The sequence below is a fragment of the Urocampus carinirostris genome, chromosome 14 (genome assembly GCF_059441175.1).
Source record: "Urocampus carinirostris isolate Australia breed hairy pipefish chromosome 14, RoL_Ucar_1.0, whole genome shotgun sequence".
In the NCBI taxonomy this organism is placed as follows: Eukaryota; Metazoa; Chordata; class Actinopteri; order Syngnathiformes; family Syngnathidae; genus Urocampus; species Urocampus carinirostris.
In genome coordinates, this window is record NC_142362.1 from 5,399,110 (window position 1) to 5,418,503 (window position 19,394).

The 19,394-nt window shown below is 40.7% G+C and overlaps 1 protein-coding gene across 2 annotated transcripts in view; it reads right to left on the reverse strand.

The window, feature by feature from the left end:
- ramp1 (receptor activity modifying protein 1) overlaps window positions 1–17,152 on the reverse strand; it is a 57,996-nt gene extending 40,844 nt beyond the window's left edge. The window contains exons 1-2 of one of the 2 annotated variants that reach the window (XM_088352801.1): window positions 17,057–17,152; window positions 16,781–16,854 (exon numbers count right to left, since the gene is read on the reverse strand). In XM_088352801.1, coding sequence (XP_088208927.1) covers window positions 16,781–16,838 — 58 coding nt within the window. In that variant the 5' untranslated portion in view covers window positions 16,839–16,854; window positions 17,057–17,152. Of the gene's footprint in view, window positions 1–16,780; window positions 16,980–17,056 lie in introns of those variants that run through there. The other variant, XM_088352800.1, reaches the window with a different exon arrangement.
- Between the last annotated feature and the right edge of the window lie 2,242 nt (window positions 17,153–19,394).

Genomic DNA, 19,394 nt, shown 5'->3' on the forward strand with positions numbered 1-19,394 from the left:
TTGACGGAATGACAAAGGAAGAGTGAGAGCACTGAGCTTAAATAGACAGAAAGTCAATCTGTCAACGAGCCGCAGCTGGTGCCACACAAGTGGGGCCAATTGGGCGCCATGGCAACCATAACAATCGGACTCTAATGGTCCGTTGAAGCGATTGGAATCCCGACTGGTGTTAGAGAACCGGCTAGCTTGTGAGTCAACGTTACGCATCTGGGTCCTCTTCCTGTTCTGGTCCTGACAGTTATTACCTTTATTCTTAAAAAAACAAATCCTACTTGGAACGGATTAGCGCATTTCCATTCAAAAGGCGCCTCTACTTACAAATGTTCCAGGTTACGAAGCTACCCAAGAGATACCGTTGTACTCAAAATGTGTGAATGGGCGTATCGGCGTGTTTATTTTTACACCGGCGTTTATACGCCGTGACCGACGCGGGCCGTGAAAGCCATTTGTGACCCAGATGAGATTTTTTTTTTTCATGCCGAGAGCAACAACAGAAAAAAAAAAAGTGAGACTCTGGCATAGCGGCTAGCAAAACACGGCGCAAATGTGATGATGCACGCATGAATAAGTCAGCGTTATGCGGGTTAGCAGGACTTGACATCAACAAACTCTGACATGGAACGGAAGCCGCTTGCCTAAAAGGAAGACCAACATTAATATCATCTTCTGTGTTTATTTCCCGGGATTGCGTAACTCCGGTTTTATAGCCACAACTATAAATAACTTGGGAGTTAACGAGTGAAGTGGTGCTCCGCGAGTAATTATCAGAGGTTTCCAGAATTGGGCACCGAGTGGATTGTGAAGGATTTTATACATTTGACTATAAAGGATTTTATACGATTGAATACAAGTTACATTCAATGAGTTGAATGCAAGATATTCACTGACTGGGCTGTAGTTGACTTGACTTGACTAGTTCAATGACAGGTCACGCTGTTCCAAATGCAGAATATTTTGACTAGGGAGTTTTGATAACAGGACTCTGACGGAGGAGGGCATGCGATGTTTTGAGAACAAGGCCGGCCGATGCCCGGGGGGGGCTTGCTTGGCACGCCCATGGGAGGAGTCGAGGCGCCATCTTGAAAAAGGACTTCAGAAAGGGCTCCCCAGAGACTCCAACGACGCTAATTCGCCATATTCGATGCAGTACACTTAGCTAAATTGTTAATGAAATTAAATCTGCCCCCGTGTGAAAATGTCGGCTTTCTTGTTCATCTTTTCCATCAAGAAACAAGCGTGCATAAATTGTTGGGTGAATGTAGGTTGTGTTTGGTTAATGGAGTCAGATAACTAATTCGAACAATTTGGTAAACGGTAAATTTTGATATCTAATTCCCAACAATGGTGATAGGTTTTGTGTACTGTTAACCAATGCTAAATCGATTGCATCCTGGTCCGCCTGGAAGGTGGATTACCATTTGTGAGGCCCCTTCTTAAGATTTCTTATTTTTGAGTTTTTCCTTGCCCGCATGTTGGTTACAGATCAGGGGATGGTGTCATTGTAACCTGTGCAGTCCTTTGAGACAGTGGTGTCCAGCATGGTCGCCGTGGTGACCGGCTGGCCCCGCCCCCTGGGCACGGCTGCAGTAGATCAGCTAATCTGCGTGTGTGCTACTTAAGGGTGGGTTGTGGGTTTTGCGGGGGCTGCCTCATTGCATTTTCTGTCTGCATTTCCCGTTCTGTTTTGCTCTGTCCTGTTTTGTTTGAGTCGGAAGAAACCCGTGTTTGCAGGTTGTTTTTTTGTTAAAGCCTGTTTGTTCTGTCTTGTCCCTGATTTTTGGTCGTCAACTCAATTGAGTTCTCCCTTCCTGCCCCCTGCCTCCGTGGTGTCACAAAGAAATGGGACTTGACTTTTTTATGTATTTTTAAGGCTCGTATAAGTAACCTGTATTGTTTTATAGTAAAAAGTAAACATTTCGTAAAATAATATGCTCTATAAAGATAAATTAAGTTAAGTTTAACTTACTTTTGGAAGATGGGCTTCAAGAGTTAGGCGACTTCCTCCTCTGTGGTAAAAAGTGGCCAAAAAAAGCGATAATAATACAAAAAATACTACACTAATACTATAATACATGAATACAACGATAATAATATTACCAAAATACTAAATAATACCACAAAAATACTACTATGGGAATACTACAAAAATGCTAATACTACAGAATTACTATCAAGGAAATACTAGAAAAAAACCGTGACACTATGGAAATACCACAAAAAATACTACTGCGGAAACACTACAAACATATTTAAATAGTACAGTTATACTACAAAACCAAATATCTAATTCAGTGCTTAAAAGAGGGACCTCACATATATAATATTTTGCTTTTATTGTGAGCATTTCAGAACCAGTTTGATGAAACTAATTTATACAGAAACTTTATAATGTGGATATTTATTTATAAATGGAAAAAGATGGCCCCTTGGCTAAACGTTTTGACCCCATGTGGCCCCTGACTCCAAATAGTTGCCCACAAATGTTCTCAGATGAGACCAGCTCATAAAATTGCTGCACTTTCAATACCCGGAAACGTCCCTGAATCGAAAATCCCGCTGAGGAAGGAAAGGGAATCGCGGCAGGGGCCCAATGAAACCCGGCGGCTAATTAGCGTAGCGTCTTTTTACGGAAGACGGTCGGCTAGCGAGCGCAAGGTCGCGCCGAGTCGCTCGTTTTTCCTCGGAAATCTTCTTCTCTCCTTCGGCGACGGGGCGTCAAAATTCCGATTTATAATCCCAGCAGTTTACGGATTTCCGAGGCGACCCGGCAGCGGGGCCTAGCGAAACGCGCCCAGGGGAAGAGATAAGAGCCGATCCCATTTCGACGCCACCTGAGTCCTAACTGCCGGCTAAAGAACGGAAAGATTATGAAATGGCCTTGTTTGGCGTCCCCCGGAGACACCGAGCGCAGTCTCGGATGGAGAAAGAGATTAAAAAAAAATAGAAAGATAGCAAGTTGTTGAAGCAAAGGAGCTCAGTTTGATGCTCACCGGGCTAGCAAAAACCTTGAAAAAACGTGATGAAGATGCCATGGTTACGTCCAAAAGACGTCTTCATCCGGTTGAAAAGTGTTGTAAAGTATATTAAAAAAAAAGGTCTTTTTCGAGACTTTAAAGGAAAAACATTGTGTTTAACGCTCACCCAGCTAGCAAAAATGTTGAAAAGACGTTAAAAAGACATTAAAAAAGACATTAAAAATATGTCAAAAAGACGCCAAAGTGACGCCAAAGTGACGCAGAAAAGACACAGAAAAGACACAGAAAAGACACAGAAAAGACACAGAAAAGACACAGAAAAGACACAGAAAAGACACAGAAAAGACACAGAAAAGACACAGAAAAGACACAGAAAAGACGCCGAAAAGACGCCGAAAAGACGCCGAAAGGACTCCGAAAAAACGCCAAAAGGACTCCGAAAAGATGCCCGAAAGACGCCAAGAAAATGCAGAAAAGACACCGAAAGGATGCCGAAAGGACGCCGAAAAGACGCCGAAAATACGCCCAAAAGACGCCGAAAAAAACCGCAGAGAAAAGACGCAGAGAAAAGACGCAGAGAAAAGACGCAGAGAAAAGACGCAGAAAAGACGCCAAAGCGACGCCGAAAGGACGCCAAAAAGACGCCGTAAAAAACGTCGAAAAAAGACGCAGAAACAACGCCTGAGTTGAGTCCTAACTGCCGCCTAAAGAGCAGAAAGATTATGAAATGGACGTGTTTGGCGTCCCCCCGAGACACCGAGCACAGTCTCGGATGGAGAAAGAGATTAAAAAAAATAGAAAAATAGCAAGTTGTTGAAGCAAAGGAGCTCAGTTTGATGCTCACCGGGCTAGCAAAAACCTTGAAAAAATGTGATGAAGATGCCATGGTTACGTCCAAAAGCGATAAAAAGTTGTCTTTTTCGAGACGTTCAAAGGTAAAACATTGTGTTTAACGCTCACCCAGCTAGCAAAAATGTTAAAAAGACGTTAAAAAGACATTAAAAAAGACATTAAAAATATGTCAAAAAGACGCCGAAGTGACGCCAAAGTGACACAGAAAAGACACAGAAAAGACACAGAAAAGACGCCGAAAAAACGCCAAAAGGACTCCGAAAAGACGCCGAAAAAACGCCAAAAGGACTCCGAAAAGATGCCCGAAAGACGCCAAGAAAACGCAGAAAAGACACCAAAAGGATGCCGAAAGGACGCCCAAAAGACGCCGAAAAGACCCCGAAAAAAAAACGCAGAAAAAACGCTGAGAAAAGACGCCGAAACGACGGCGAAACGACGCCGTAAAAAAATGCCGAAAAAGACGCAGAAACAACGCCAAAGTTCCGTCCAAAAGACGTCTTCATCCGGTTGAAAAGTGTTGTAAAGTATTAAAAAAAAAGGTCTTTTTCGAGACTTCAAAGGTAAAACATTGTGTTTAACACTTACCAAGCTAGCTAAGACGTCAAAATGACGCCGAAAAGACGCCAAAAAGAAAGTGAAAAGACGTTAAAAGGACGCTACAGTTTCGTCCGAAAGATGTTTTTATCTGGTTGACTCATGAAAGTTGAAAAAACGTCTTTTTTAAGACGTCGAAAAGGCGTCGAAAAGGCGTCGTAAAGACGCCGAAACGACAGTGAAAAGACGTTAAACGACGCTACAGTACCATCCGAAAGATTTTTTTTTATCTGGTTGACAAGTGAAAGTTGAAAAAACATCTTTTTTAAGACGTCAAAAAGACGTTAGGGAGACAAACATTGTGCATAAACAACAGCAACTAATATATATTGAGGTTTGGGGGACAACTATTTGAAAAGACGTTTAAGAAACGCCAAGGTTCCGTCCAGCAGACGTCTCTTTCCAGTTGATAAGTGTTGAAAAGTTGACATTTCCACTGAGGTTGTAGATCGAATCTCAGAGGGAAGAGCATTTCACAGCACCGGGGCCCGAATGGAGAATGCTCTCCAACCTGTGGATTTCTTCTTGGCTCTTGGGATCACGAGTAGACCAGCGTTTTCAGAGCGAAAAAGTCCAAAAGACAGTAAAAAGACATTCAACTGTTAAACTGTTCTGTCCGAAAGACGTTTTTATCTGGTTGGCAAGTCTCATCTCATCTCATTAGCTGCACCGCTTATCCTCAGTAGGGTCGCGGGGGTGCTGGAGCCCATCCCAGTAATCATCGGGCAGTGGGCAGGGGACATCCTGAACTGGTTGCCAGCCAATCGCAGGGCACACGGGGACAGACAACTCACTCGCTCAGTCACACCGATGGTTGGCAAGTGAAGGTTGAAAAATCGTCTTTTTTAAGACGTCCATAAGCCATTGAATAATCACATGAATTATTTGTTCGTCAAGATCTGGTTGAAAATTCGTTAAAAAGATGCCAAGATTCTGTCCAAAAGACGTCTTCATCCGTTCATAAAAGTTGGAAAAACGTCTTTTTCAAGACGCCAAAAACACGTTAAAAAGACAAACATTGTGCATAAACAAAACAAACGAACATAAATTGACGTTCGGGGGACCACTGTTTGAAAAGACATTTAAGAAATGCTAAGGTTCCGTCCAGAAGACGTCTCTTTCCGGTTGAAAAGTTGGAAAAACGTCTTTTCGAGACGTCAGAAAGACGTTAAAAGGAATCCCTTTGTGTTTAACGCTTACCCAGCTAGCAAAAACATTGAAAAGACGGTGAAAAGACGCTGGAGTTCCGTCCGAAAGACGTCTTCATCCGGTTGAAAAGTGTTGAAAAGTTGGAAAAACGTCTTTTTTAAGACGTCAAAAAGGAACCTACCCAACCCTGGCTAAGGACCAGGGGTCCGATGGAATGAATGGCACGGTTTTACTTACGGTTTATAGTCAAGGTGTCACACCAACAGACCCCGTTTTGTCCCTACATTGCTTAAGAATCCTTTATATCGAAGCTCGTTAAATAATGCATGTTCACAGTTGTGACACGTGATGATAAAACCCACGGAACAAACTGTAAACACCCAAAAATGCTAGCCGAGATGATTGTTTTATTTGATGCGTAGATAAATGGAGGGACAGATAGTTGGGTGGATAGATATAGATGGACGGATGGACAGATGGATAGATTGCTAGATAGATATAGTTGGCTAGATAGAAATAGATGGCTAGATACACATCGATGGATAGATAGAAATACTGTAGATGGATGAATAGATATACGGTAGATGGATATAATGATAAATGGATAGATGGATGGATAGCTATAGATGGATAGATAGACATACCTTAGATGGATAAATAGATATACGGTAGATGGATAGAATGATAAATGGATAGATGGATAGATAGCTATAGATGTTTCGATAAATAAATGCATAGCTAGATATAGATAGATAGATAGATAGATAGATATAGATGTTTCGATAAATAAATGCATAGCTACAAATAGATAGATAGATGGGTAGCTCGATATAGATGGATAGATAGATATGGGTGTTTGATAAATAAATGCTTAGCAAGATGTAGGTAGATAGATAGATAGATAGATAGATAGATAGATAGATAGATAGATAGATAGATAGATAGATAGATAGATAGATAGATAGATAGATAGATAGATAGATAGATAGATAGATAGATAGATAGATAGATAGATAGATAGATAGATGGGTAGATATAGATGTTTCGCTAAATAAATACATAGCTAGATATAGATTGATAGATGGGTAGATAGATATGGATGGCTGTACATTGCTGAATAATTGTTTATATCAAAGCCCGTAAATCATGTATGTTCACTGTTTTGACACTTGATGATAAAAACCCACGGAACAAACTGTAAACACCCAAAAATGCTAGCCAAGCAGAACAATTTGTTTGGGTGAATGGTACGGGTGGGCGGAGCCTTGCGTACACAGCACGCCCCCGTCTCTCTCCACTGAAGGGCAATACATCCATACACTTTTTGTTTGCAGTTTTTGTGACATAGTTACAAGGGAACTCTGCTTGCACCTTGTTTTGAAACCATTATTTACTAAAAAAAAAAAAAAAAAGGAATGCCAAAAACGCTTTACTGTCAGTAAGAGACAAGTTAAAAGTAGCATATTGTTTAAAATAGTATATGATTTCATATATTCAACTTAAATCATCAAACGTCACACAGAAAAATAAAATGTGCTGAGAAATTAGCCAACTCCTGCTATCGACCTTTTTATTTGTTTTGGAAACATTGTGACGGTTCCAGTGGGCGGGGCTTAGCCCGGAGGCAAAAAAGCTAAAGTGAGACCACATATAAGGCGCACTGTATAATAAGGCGCAAGGTAAGCTTTTAAAAAAAACAAAGGCTTTTAGGTGCGCCTTATAGTGCGGAAAATACGGTAATTGAAAGTAATCCAGTTATAGCAGGGGTGTCAAACTCATTTTAACTCGGGGGCCACATGATAGAAGAAACATTCTGTCGTGGGCCGGACTAGTAGATTAAAGAGAAAGAAAAAGAGAGATAAAGAAATAAGAGAAAGAGGGAGGGAAAAGGAGAGAGGGCGAGACAAAGAAAAAGAGAGGGAGAGAGCGTGAGAAACAAAAGATAAAAAATCATGAGAGAGGGGGAAAAGAAAGGGAGAGGAAGAAAGAAATCCAAAGAGAAATAGAAAGACAGATGGAGGGAAAAGAGAAAAGAAAGCGCGAAGGGTAGGAAGAGAGAAAGAGAAAAGAGAGAAAAGGAAAAAAGGAAGTTAGAGCAAAAGAGGTTAAAAGACACAGAGAGAGAAAGAGACAAAGAGCAACAAAGAGAAAAAGAGAGACACGGAAAGTGAAAAAGACAGAGACAGAGAGTGGGAGAAAAGGGGTGGAAGAGAGAGAGCGAGAGAGAAATAAAGAAGAGACAGTGAGAGAGAGAGAGTAGGAGAAAAGGGGTGGAAGAGAGAGAGCAAGAGAGAGAAAGAAAGACAAAAGAGAGAGCGAGAGAGAAATAAAGACGAGAGGGAGAGAGAGACAGAGACAAGAAAGAAAAGGAAAAAAGGAAGTTAGAGCAAAAGAAGTTAAAAAGACAGAGAGAAAGAGACACAGAGCAACAAAGGAAGAGAAAAAGAGAGACACGGAGAGTGAAAGAGACAGAGACACAGAGAGTGGGAGAAAAGGGGTGGAAAAGAGAGAGTGAGAGAGAGAAATAAATACAAGTACATTTACAGTATATCTATCCATCTATATCTATCCATCTACAGTATATCTATCTATCCATCCTTATGTATCTATCCATCTATATCTATCTACACTTCTATCTATATCCACCCTTCTATACATATATATCTATCTCCAGCTATGCATTTATTTATCGATATATCCATATATAGCTATCTATCTATATCTATCCATCTACAGTATATCTATCTATCCATCCTTATGTATCTATCCATCTATATCTATCTACACTTCTATCTATATCCACCCTTCTATATATATATATATATATCTATTTCCAGCTATGCATTTATTTATCGATATATCCATATCTAGCTATCTGTTTATATCTATCTATGCATTTATTGCATAGATCTATCTATCTAGCCATCTATGTCTATCCATCTATCTATATCTAGCTATGCACATTTCAACCTGCAGCTCATTTTTGTCTCGCGCTTCTTTGAGTGTTGTCTCGCGGGCCGGTTTCAATCCCTTAGCGCACAGGTGTCAAACAGGCGGCCCGCGGGCCAGATCAGGCCCGCTAAGGGATTGAATCCGGCCCGCAAGACAACACTCAGAGAAGCGCAAGAGAAAAACAAGCTGCAGGATGAAATATTACACTGCACTTGTATTTATTTCTCTCTCTCTCGTCCTCTCTCTCTCTCTCTCTCTCTCTTTTCCACCCCTTTTCTCCCACTCTGTCTATGTCTCTTTCACTCTCTGCGTCTCTCTTTTTCTCTTCCGTTGTTGCTCTTTGTCTCTTTCTCTCTCTGTGTCTTTTAACCTCTTTTTTCTCTCTTTTCTCCTTCTTTCTTCATACCCTTCACACTTTCTTTTCTCTTTTCTCTCCTTCTGTCTTTCTTGTTCTCTTTGGATTTCTTTCTTCCTCTCCCTTTCTTTTCCCCCCTCTCTCCGACTTTTTATCTTTTGTTTCCCACGTTCTCTCCCTCTCTCTTTGTCTTTCTTTGACCTGCCCTCTCCCCTTTTCCCTCCCTCTTTCTTTATTTCTTTATCCCTCTTTTTCTTTATTTTTAATCTACTAGTCCGGCCCCCGAGAGAATGTTTGTTCTATGGTGTGGCCCCCGAGTTGAAATGAGTTTGACACCCCTGGGCCTGATCTGATCTGGCCCGCGGGCCGCCTCTTTGACACCCGTGAGTTAGAGTAACCCTACCCGACCCTGGTCCTTAGCATGCAGTGCAAAAAAGTGAATTTCATCGCTTATCGTTATCGGTAGGAAAAAAAGTTACGGTAAGGATCTATTCCTGGGATTTTTTCTCCGATAGTAGGGGACACGGAAGACAAAGGGAGGGTCTGCAAAGGGCACGGAGGAGCGCTAGCACCTTGCGTAATTGTCATTCTTGTTAGCCAACAGCCCGTGTGGGCCCTCGCCGGAGATAATGAGCTCCGGCAAAGTCTATTTGCTGTGACCGGCCCGGACGCATTACTGCGGGAAATGTCAAGCCAAACTCGGGTTTCGGCGCCGCCGCCCTGTCAAGGGGAGTTCAATGATGAAATATGGGGAAGGGGGGAGCGGGGGGGTCCCCGTTCCACTTGTTTTTCTGCACCCGCGTTCCACTTTCTGGTGTCTAACGATTGGGTTTGTGCTTGTAAAATGGGAGTATTTTCACAAATGTAACTTTTTTGGAGGACCCTTGTTTAACTATTGCGTCTTCAGTGATGGAAATTAAATTAACGTCAATCCATTATTATCTATACTATCCATATATATACAGGGAGTGCAGAATTATTAGGCAAATGAGTATTTTGACCACATCATCCTCTTTATGCATGTTGTCTTACTCCAAGCTGTATAGGCTCGAAAGCCTACTACCAATTAAGCATATCAGGTGATGTGCATCTCTGTAATGAGAAGGGGTGTGGTCTAATGACATCAACACCCTATATCAGGTGTGCATAATTATTAGGCAACTTCCTTTCCTTTGGCAAAATGGGTCAGAAGAGGGACTTGACAGGCTCTGAAAAGTCAAAAATAGTGAGATATCTTGCAGAGGGATGCAGCACTCTTAAAATTGCCAAGCTTCTAAAGCGTGATCATCGAACAATCAAGCGTTACATTCAAAATAGTCAACAGGGTCGCAAGAAGCGTGTAGAAAAACCAAGGCGCAAAATAACTGCCCGTGAACTGAGAAAAGTCAAGCGTACAGCTGCCAAGATGCCACTTGCCACCAGTTTTGCCATATTTCAGAGCTGCAACATCACTGGAGTGCCCAAAAGCACAAGGTGTGCAATACTCAGAGACATGGCCAAGGTAAGAAAGGCTGAAAAACGACCACCACTGAACAAGACACACAAGCTGAAACGTCAAGACTGGGCCAAGAAAAATCTCAAGACTGATTTTTCTAAGGTTTTATGGACTGATGAAATGAGAGTGAGTCTTGATGGGCCAGATGGATGGGCCCGTGGCTCGATCGGTAAAGGGCAGAGAGCTCCAGTCCGCCTCAGACGCCAGAAAGGTGGAGGTGGGGTACTGGTATGGGCTGGTATCATCAAAGATGAGCTTGTGGGGCCTTTTCGGGTTGAGGATGGACTCAAGCTCAACTCCCAGTCCTACTGCCAGTTTCTGGAAGACACCTTCTTCAAGCAGTGGTACAGGAAGAAGTCCGCATCCTTCAAGAAAAACATGATTTTCATGCAGGACAACGCTCCATCACATGCATCCAAGTACTCCACAGCGTGGCTGGCAAGAAAGGGTCTAAAAGAAGAAAAACTAATGACATGGCCTCCTTGTTCACCTGATCTGAACCCCATAGAGAACCTGTGGTCCCTCATCAAATGTGAGATTTACAAGGAGGGAAAACAGTACACCTCTCTGAACAGTGTCTGGGAGGCTGTGGTTGCTGCTGCACGCAATGTTGATCGTGAACAGATCAAAGCACTGACAGAATCCATGGATGGCAGGCTTTTGAGTGTCCTTGCAAAGAAAGGTGGCTATATTGGTCACTGATTTGTTTTTGTTTTGTTTTTGAATGTCAGAAATGTATATTTGTGAATGTTGAGCTGTTATATTGGTTTCCCTGATGAAAATAAATAATTGAAATGGGTATACATTTGTTTTTTGTTAAGTTGCCTAATAATTATGCACAGTAATAGTCACCTGCACACACAGGTTCATTTGGGTTCATTAAGAACATGGTTGCTGTTCAATAATAAAATTAATCCTCAAAAATACAACTTGCCTAATAATTCTGCACTCCCTGTATATATATATCATCTCATCTCATCTCATCAGCCGTACCGCTTATCCTCATTAGGGTCGCGGGGGGGGGCTGGAGCCCATTCCAGCCATCTCCGGGCAGTGGGCAGGGGACACCCTGAACTGGTTGCCAGCCAATCGCAGGGCACACGGGGACAGACAACTCATTCGCTCATTCACACTTAGGGACAATTTGGACCGGCCAATTCACCTGAAATGCATGTTTTTGGAATGTGGGAGGAAACCGGAGTGCCCGGAGGAAACCCACGCAAGCACGGGGAGAACATACAAACTCCGCACAGAAAGTCTGAAGCTGGATTTGAACCCACGACAGGTTCCCATGACATGAACTGTGCCGCACACTATCAATCTAACCATATCTATTCATTTAATTGTCTAAACATCTATATCTAGCTTCCCATTTATTTATTCATCCATCCATTTATCCAACTCTATATCTATCTGTCTATCTATACCTACCAATCTATCTAAATATACAACTATCTATCTATCTATCCACCTATCTATTTATCTATCTATCTTTTTCTAGCTATGCATTTATTTATCGAAACATCTATATCTATCTATCATCTATCCATTTATCTATCCATCATCTATATCTATCCATCGACAGTATATCTATCCATCCATCTACAGTATATCTATCTATCAATATGTATCCATCCATATATATCTATCCATCAACAGTATATCTATCTATCCATCATTATGCATCTATCCATCTATATACATCTACCCATCTAACTATCTACAGTATATCCATCTATCCAACTATATCTATCTATCCATCTATATCTATCTACCCATCGATCCATCTATCTATCTATCTATATCTAGCTATGCATTTATTTATCGTAACATCTATATCTATCCATTTATCTATCCATCTATCCATCTACAGTATATCTATCTATCCATCTATATCTATCCATCCATCTATATCTATCTACCCATCTATCCATCTATCTATCTATATCTAGCAATGCATTTATTTATCAGAGCATCTATAGCATCTATATCTATCCATTCATCTATCTATCTATCATCTACAGTACATCTATCTATCTATCTACAGTATATGTATCTATCCATCTATATGTACCCATCCATCTATAACTATCTATCCATCTATCTATCTATATCTAGCTATGCATTTATTTATCGTAACACCTATATCTATCCATCTACAGTATATCTATCTATCCATCTATATGTATCCATCCATCTATCTATCCATCTATATCTATCTACCCATCTATTCATCCACCCATTTACCCATCTATCTATCTATCTATCTATCTATATCTAGCAATGCATTTATTTATCGTAGCATCTATAACATCTATATCTATCCATCTATCCATTCATCTATCTATCTATCTATCTATCTATCATCTACAGTACATCTATCTATCTATCTATCTACAGTATATCTATCTATCCATTTATATGTACCCATCCATCTATAACTATCTATCCATCTATATCTAACTACCCATCTATCTATCCATGCATTCATTTATCGAAACATCTATATCAATCTATCCATCCATCCGTCCATCTATCCAACTATATCAATCCACCCATCTGTCCAACCATCCATTTATCTATACATCTTTACATCTATCTATGCATCAAATAAAACAATCATCTAATTTAAAAAATAATGACTAAGGATACATTTCTTCCTTTTTGTTCACTGTAACCTATTTTCCCCAAAACTGAATATGAATATAATAATCACAGATAATTTGGAAAAGGATGCAAATACATCTAATTGAATAATAGTATTGTTTATAGATTTGTATTGTACATCAGTATATCGAGAGTAAGGATACGAAAATTTTACACGTATCTCTAGTATAACAATAGAAAAAAATTGAAATTTTTTAATCTTATATCGAGGAAAGAAGGATAATAAACACATTTTTTTGCACATTTATTTCTAGTAAAATAATAATGAAATGACATTTTTTTTTACACTTATTTCTATTAAAATAAGAAAAATAATATTTAAAATTAGGAAGAAGTCTCTAAGTAAAAATATATTATATTTTTCTTTCATTTGCAGCAGAAAACACAAAAAAAAACCAAAAAAGAGTTAATAAAATAAATCCATAATCAACACAATAATAATATTCTTACATGTATTGCTAGTAAAACAAAGGCAAAATAATATATATATTTTATTTTATTTTTAAATCTAAAGTATGATCTCAAAAAGAATACAGGTACCACAATTATTCACCTGTGCTGAGCAGGTAATAGATTACATTTATATTTGAAAACATAAATTAACTTGTAAAAAATACATGTTTTTTAATATTCATTTCGAATAATCCAGTCTAAGAAAATAAATTATGTATATTTTACATTTATTCCTAGTAACATAGGATAAAAAAAATGACATTTCAAAATACTGTAAACATTTTTTGTTCAATAATAATAATAACAATAATACTAAAAATATGTATATTTCATATTTTTAAGTAAAATTGTCATGAACCGGAACAGGATCAGGACCCAAACGCGTGACGTTACTCACAAAAGCCTTTCGTTTTACGGTAGATGAGGAGTCATGCACGTTAGGCAGCGGTCTGGCGTGAAATGATAGGAAGCCAGAGGACGACGAGATCGATACCAATTGCCCGAGCAGAAATCGGACAGATGGGGTCGATACCGGGCAAGACAGGACAGACAGTTGATATCCAAACAGGATATCGAAATTAAACAGGACAAACTAGACGGGAACGAAACTGGAAACCGATTTTAAACAGGACAAAATAAACGGGAACAATACCGGACAGGAAATACCAACAGGAAACAGGAATGAGTCAAAACCCACGTCTTGTGGGGCAGAGGTTCCTTGACAGACTGACAAACGGAGAGTTAAAGCACTGAGCTTAAATAGCAGGAAAACCAATCTGTCAACGAGCCGCAGCTGGTGCCACATGGGCGGGGCCAATTGGGCGCCATGGCAACCGTGACAAAAAACAAGATTTAAAAAAAAAAGTATTTCCAGTAAAATTAGAAAATACTAATTTCCTAACCTATGATTTTTTATTTTAATAAAAATAACCATAGGTTTGTTAGTTTATGTTTTTATGTGCCTAATATTATTAAATCAATGTTTTTTAAGGGAATTAAAGGTTTTGTTTTCCACTGTCCCTTTAAATAAAGGAGGGAAAAAACACTCACGAGTTGCTCCAACAGCAAATCCTGAAAACAATGTCATGATTACTGATGTGACTCAGCTGTGCCTGCTCTTTTGGCTCTGATTGGCTCCCTGTCTGTATTTGAACCCAGTCCTGTCTGTCCCCTTTTGTCGGTCCGTCTGCAAACCTCGATGTATACTAGGCAAGCCTTTTTCGACTCTGACTTCCGCCTGTCCCGTTTTGGCTCCCGCCTGTCTCCGACCACGTCTGCTCTCCGGCCCTGGCTAACGACCCGTTTCTGGCCCTGACCAAGTTTTTGCGCTCCTGTTCCGGCTATCGACCTGCTTTTCTGTCACCGCCATTGCTCGCTACGGAAGATCCACTTGTCCTTCTCTCTTCCTCCCTCCTCTCTTTCTCTCCTTCTCTCTTGCTATTATATCTTTGGATTTCTTTCTTTCGCTCTCTTTCTATCCACCTCTCTCACTATTTCTCTTTTTATCCCTTTTGTTTCTCACATTCTCTCTATCTCTCTCTCATTCTTTCTCTTCCTCCCTTTTTCTATCTCTCTATCTTTCTCTCTTTCACTCTCGCTGTCTCTCTTTCTATTTGTTCCTATTTTGCTCTTTCTCTCTGTATTTTTACCTTCTTTTGATCTCTCTTCATTTTTTCCTTTTCTTTCTCTTTTCACTCTTTCGCTCTCTCTCTTGCTTTCACCTTCTCGTCTTCTCCCCTTTCTATTTTATCTTTGGATTTCTTTCTCTCTCTTTCTTTCCACCTCTCTGACTACTTCTCTTTTTATCTTTTGTTTCTCACATTCTCTCTCTTTTCTCTTTTCCCCACACTCTCTCCTTTTCTCTCCCTCTCTCTCTTATTTCTCTCTCTCTTTTTTTCTTTCTCCTTAATCTACTAGTCCGGCCCCCGAGAGAATGTTTCCGCTATCGTTTGGCACCCAAGGCTTAAGGCACAGGTGTCAAACAGGCGGCCCGCGGGCCAGATCAGGCCCGCTAAGGGATTTAATCCAGCCCGCGAGACAACACTCAGAGAAGCGCAAGAGAAAAACAAGCTGCAGGTTGAAATATGTCCACTTGATGTTGCCAAAGCCGGGTGCCTCGAACAAAGACACTGTACTTGTATTTATTTCTCTCTCTCTCTCTCTCTCTCTCTTTCCACCTCTTTTCTCCCACTCTCTGTCTCTTTCACTCTCTGTGTCTCTCTTTTTCTCTTCCTTTGTTGCTCTTTGTCTCTTTCTCTCTCTGTGTCTTTTTAACTTCTTTTGCTCTAACTTCCTTTTTTCCTTTTCTTTCTTGTCTCTGTCTCTCTCTCCCTCTCGTCTTTATTTCTCTCTCACTTTCTCTTGTGTCTTTCTTTCTCTCTCTTGCTCTCTCTCTTCCACCCCTTTTCTCCTACTCTCTCTCTCTCACTCTCTCATCTTTATTTCTCTCTTGCTCTCTCTTTTCCACCCCTTTTCTCTCACTCTCTGTCTCTGTCTCTTTCACTCTCCGTGTCTCTCTTTTTCTCTTCCTTTGTTGCTCTTTGTCTCTTTCTCTCTCTGTGTCTTTTTAACTTATTTTGTTCTAACTTCCTTTTTCCCTTTTCTTTCTTGTCTCTGTCTCTCTCCCTCTCGTCTTTATTTCTCTCTCACTCTCTCTTTTGTCTTTCTTTCTCTCTCTCTTCCACCCCTTTTCTCCTACTCTCTCTCTCTCACTCTCTCATCTTTCTCTCTCTTGTGTCTTTTAACCTCTTTTGCTCTAACTTCCTTTTTTCCTTTTCTCTCTTTTCTCTTCATACCCTTCGCGCTTTCTTTTCTATTTTCTCTCCTTCTATTTCTCTTTGGATTTCTTTCTTTCTCTCCTTTTCTTTTCCCCCTCCCTCACGACTTTTTATCTTTTGTTTCTCACGCTCTCTCCCTCTCTTTCTTTTCTTTCTTTGTCCCGCCCTCTCTCCTTTTCCCTTATTTCTTTCTCTCTCTTTTTCTTTCTCTCTAATCTACTAGTCCGGCCCCCGAGAGCATGTTTGTTCTATCGTGTGGCCCCCAGAGTTAAAATGAGTTGGACACCCCTGTCTTAAGTCAAATCGCGCACGTCACCAAATTCAATATTGAAATAGAGGGAGGGAAAGAAAAACTCACTAGTTGCTCCCTACCGACACTCCACGAGAAATCCCGAGCCCTCCCGAAGTCTCGCAAGACTTCCGAAAACGAACTCGTAGAAGAAAATCGTCAATTTCCTCATCGATTTATCGATCCCCGAATCGATCGCGTCACGCATCGTTGCGCACTCACCCACGATCATCCACAAGAGGGTTTGTTTCCGCAGCGCCGACTTCATCCGAACTCCCATCCTGGCGCCCCCTCCCCTGAAAAAGACCAAGAAAAGAAACCCCCCCACGTGAAAATATTAAAAAAAAAAAAAGTTATAGACGTTTGGAGGAGTCCCGCAGGACGCCTGGCGCAAAAGAACACTAGACTAAAAGTCTTTGCGTGGAGCGGCGGGGGGGTGGGAGCATGCACGGGAGGGGGTTGGGGGGGCTTTGTGAAGGGGAGGGGGGCATTCGCTACCTTCAGTGTGGAGGGAGATGCGCACAACGCGCGCGCTTGGAGAGCGTTCCGTGCGCCATTGGACGCGTAATAGTGATGGGTAGTTCGCGGATGAAACGGTTCTTTGAAGTGAGAGAAGAGAGCCGGTTGACGATCAATAAATAAGGAGTCGAATCTCTCTCTTTCTCCTTTTCATCTCATCTCATTAGCTGCACCGCTTATCCTCAGTAGGGTCGCGCGGGTGCTGGAGCCAATCCCAGCAATCATTGGGCAGTGGGCAGGGGACACCCTGAACTGGTTGCCAGCCAATCGCAGGGCACACGGGGACAGACAACTCGCTCGCTCATTCACACCCAGGGACAATTTGGACCGGCCAATTCACCTGAAATGCATGTTTTTGGAATGTGGGAGGAAACCGGAGTGCCCGGAGGAAACCCACGCAAGCACGGGGAGAACATACAAACTCCGCACAGGAAGTCCGGTAGCTGGATTTGAACCCACACAGGAGGTTTCCGAGACCTTACAACTGTGCCGCACAAGTGCTAACCACTGCACCGCCATGCTGCTCTTTCTCCTTTTATCTTTCTTTTATGTTTATCTATTTCTCTCTCACTCTTTCTCTGTTATCTTTCTCATTTTCTCTCTCCGTTGTCTTTCTCTCTCTTACTTTTCCTCCGTATTTTGTCTCTCTTTTCCCCATCTTCTTTTCTCTCCATCTTTCTTTTCACACTCTTTTTTTGGTCTTTGACTTTTCTCTCTCACTTACATAATCCCTTTATCTTTCTCTCCTTTGCACTTGCTCACTCGTTTTTCTCTTTTCTTTCTCTCCTTTCTCTTTTACGCTCTTTAACTTTCTCTATCTTTCTTTCTCTCCACTCTCACTATCTTTTCCTCTCTTGTCCCCCCCCCCCGCCCCCCCTTTTTTTCCTGTTTTACTCTATTGCTCTACTTTTCTCTTTTGGTCTCTCTCACTTTCTCCCCTTAACTCTCACTTTGTATTTATTTCCCTCGGTCTCCCCAAGTATTTTTCTCACCTCTCTATTGTCTTCTCTCTTTTTATCTTACTCTCTCCTTATCACTTAATTTTTTGCTGTCGCTCTTTGTCTCACTTACTCTCTCTCTCCTTAACTGTAACTCTATCTTTATTTCCCTTGGTCTCTCTCTCTCTCTCCTATCTCCCCCTTACTCTAAGTATCTTTCTTTCCTTTCTCTTTTCTTCTCTCTTTTTATTTTATTTTCTGTTTTTCCATCACCACTTTTTTCCCCATCTCTCACGTCTCTTAACTTCCAGTTGCTCTCTTTCTTTTTGACTCTCTTTTTCTTCCTCTCTCTCCTCTCTTCCCCTTACTCTAAGTATATTTCTCTCCTTTACTCTCTTTAACTTTCTCTATCTTTCTCTCCTTTTCTATTTTCCTTTCTTTCTCTCCACTCTAACTATCTTTTTCTCTTTTCCTCCTTCTCTTTTTATCATTCTCTTTTTCTGTTTTACCATATCACTCTACTTTTCTCATTTGGTCTCTCACTTTCTCCCCTTAACTCTCACTCTGTAATTATTTCCCTCGGTCACCCGCTCTCCTCTCTCCGCCTTATTCTAAGTATTTTTTTCTCATTTCTATATTCTTTTCTCTATTTATCTTACTCTCTTCTTGTCACTTTACTTTTCGTTGTCGCTCTCTCTCACTTACTCTCTCCCCTTAACCCTCATTTTATATTTATTTCCCTTGGTCTCTCTTTCCTCTCTCCCCCTTACTCTAAGTATCTTTCTCTCCTTTCCATTTTCTTCTCTCTTTTTATCTTTCATTTTCTTTTTCTGTTTTTCTATCACAACTTTTCTTTTTTTCCCCCTATCTCTCTCGTCTCTTAACTTCCAGTTCTTCTCTTTCTTTTTAACTCTTAATCTTTCTCTGTCTTTCTTCTCTCACCCTTATTCTAAGTACCTTTCTCTCCTTTCTATTTTCTTCTGTCTTTTTATCTTTCTTTTTTGGTTTTCTTTTTCTGTTTGTGTATCACAACTTTTCTTTTTTCCCATCTTCTCTTGTCTTTTAACTTCCAGTTGTTCTTTCTTTTAAGTCCTTTTTACTTACTCTAAGCATCCTCTCTTTTCTATTTTCTATTTTCTTCTCTCTTTTTATCTTTCTTTTTCTCTCTCTTCTTTTTCTTTTTTCCCTATCACTCTCGTCTATAACTTCCAATTGTTCACTTTCTTTTTTAACTCTTTTTTTCTTTCCTCCTCTCTCTCTTCTCCCTTTCTCCTGAGGGCGCTTGTGTCTGGTCAATACGAATGGCGTCCTCTCTGTGTATTTTGCTAAGTATACACAACTTTCAAGTTCGAATTAGGTCAAAGTTTACTGTATATTAA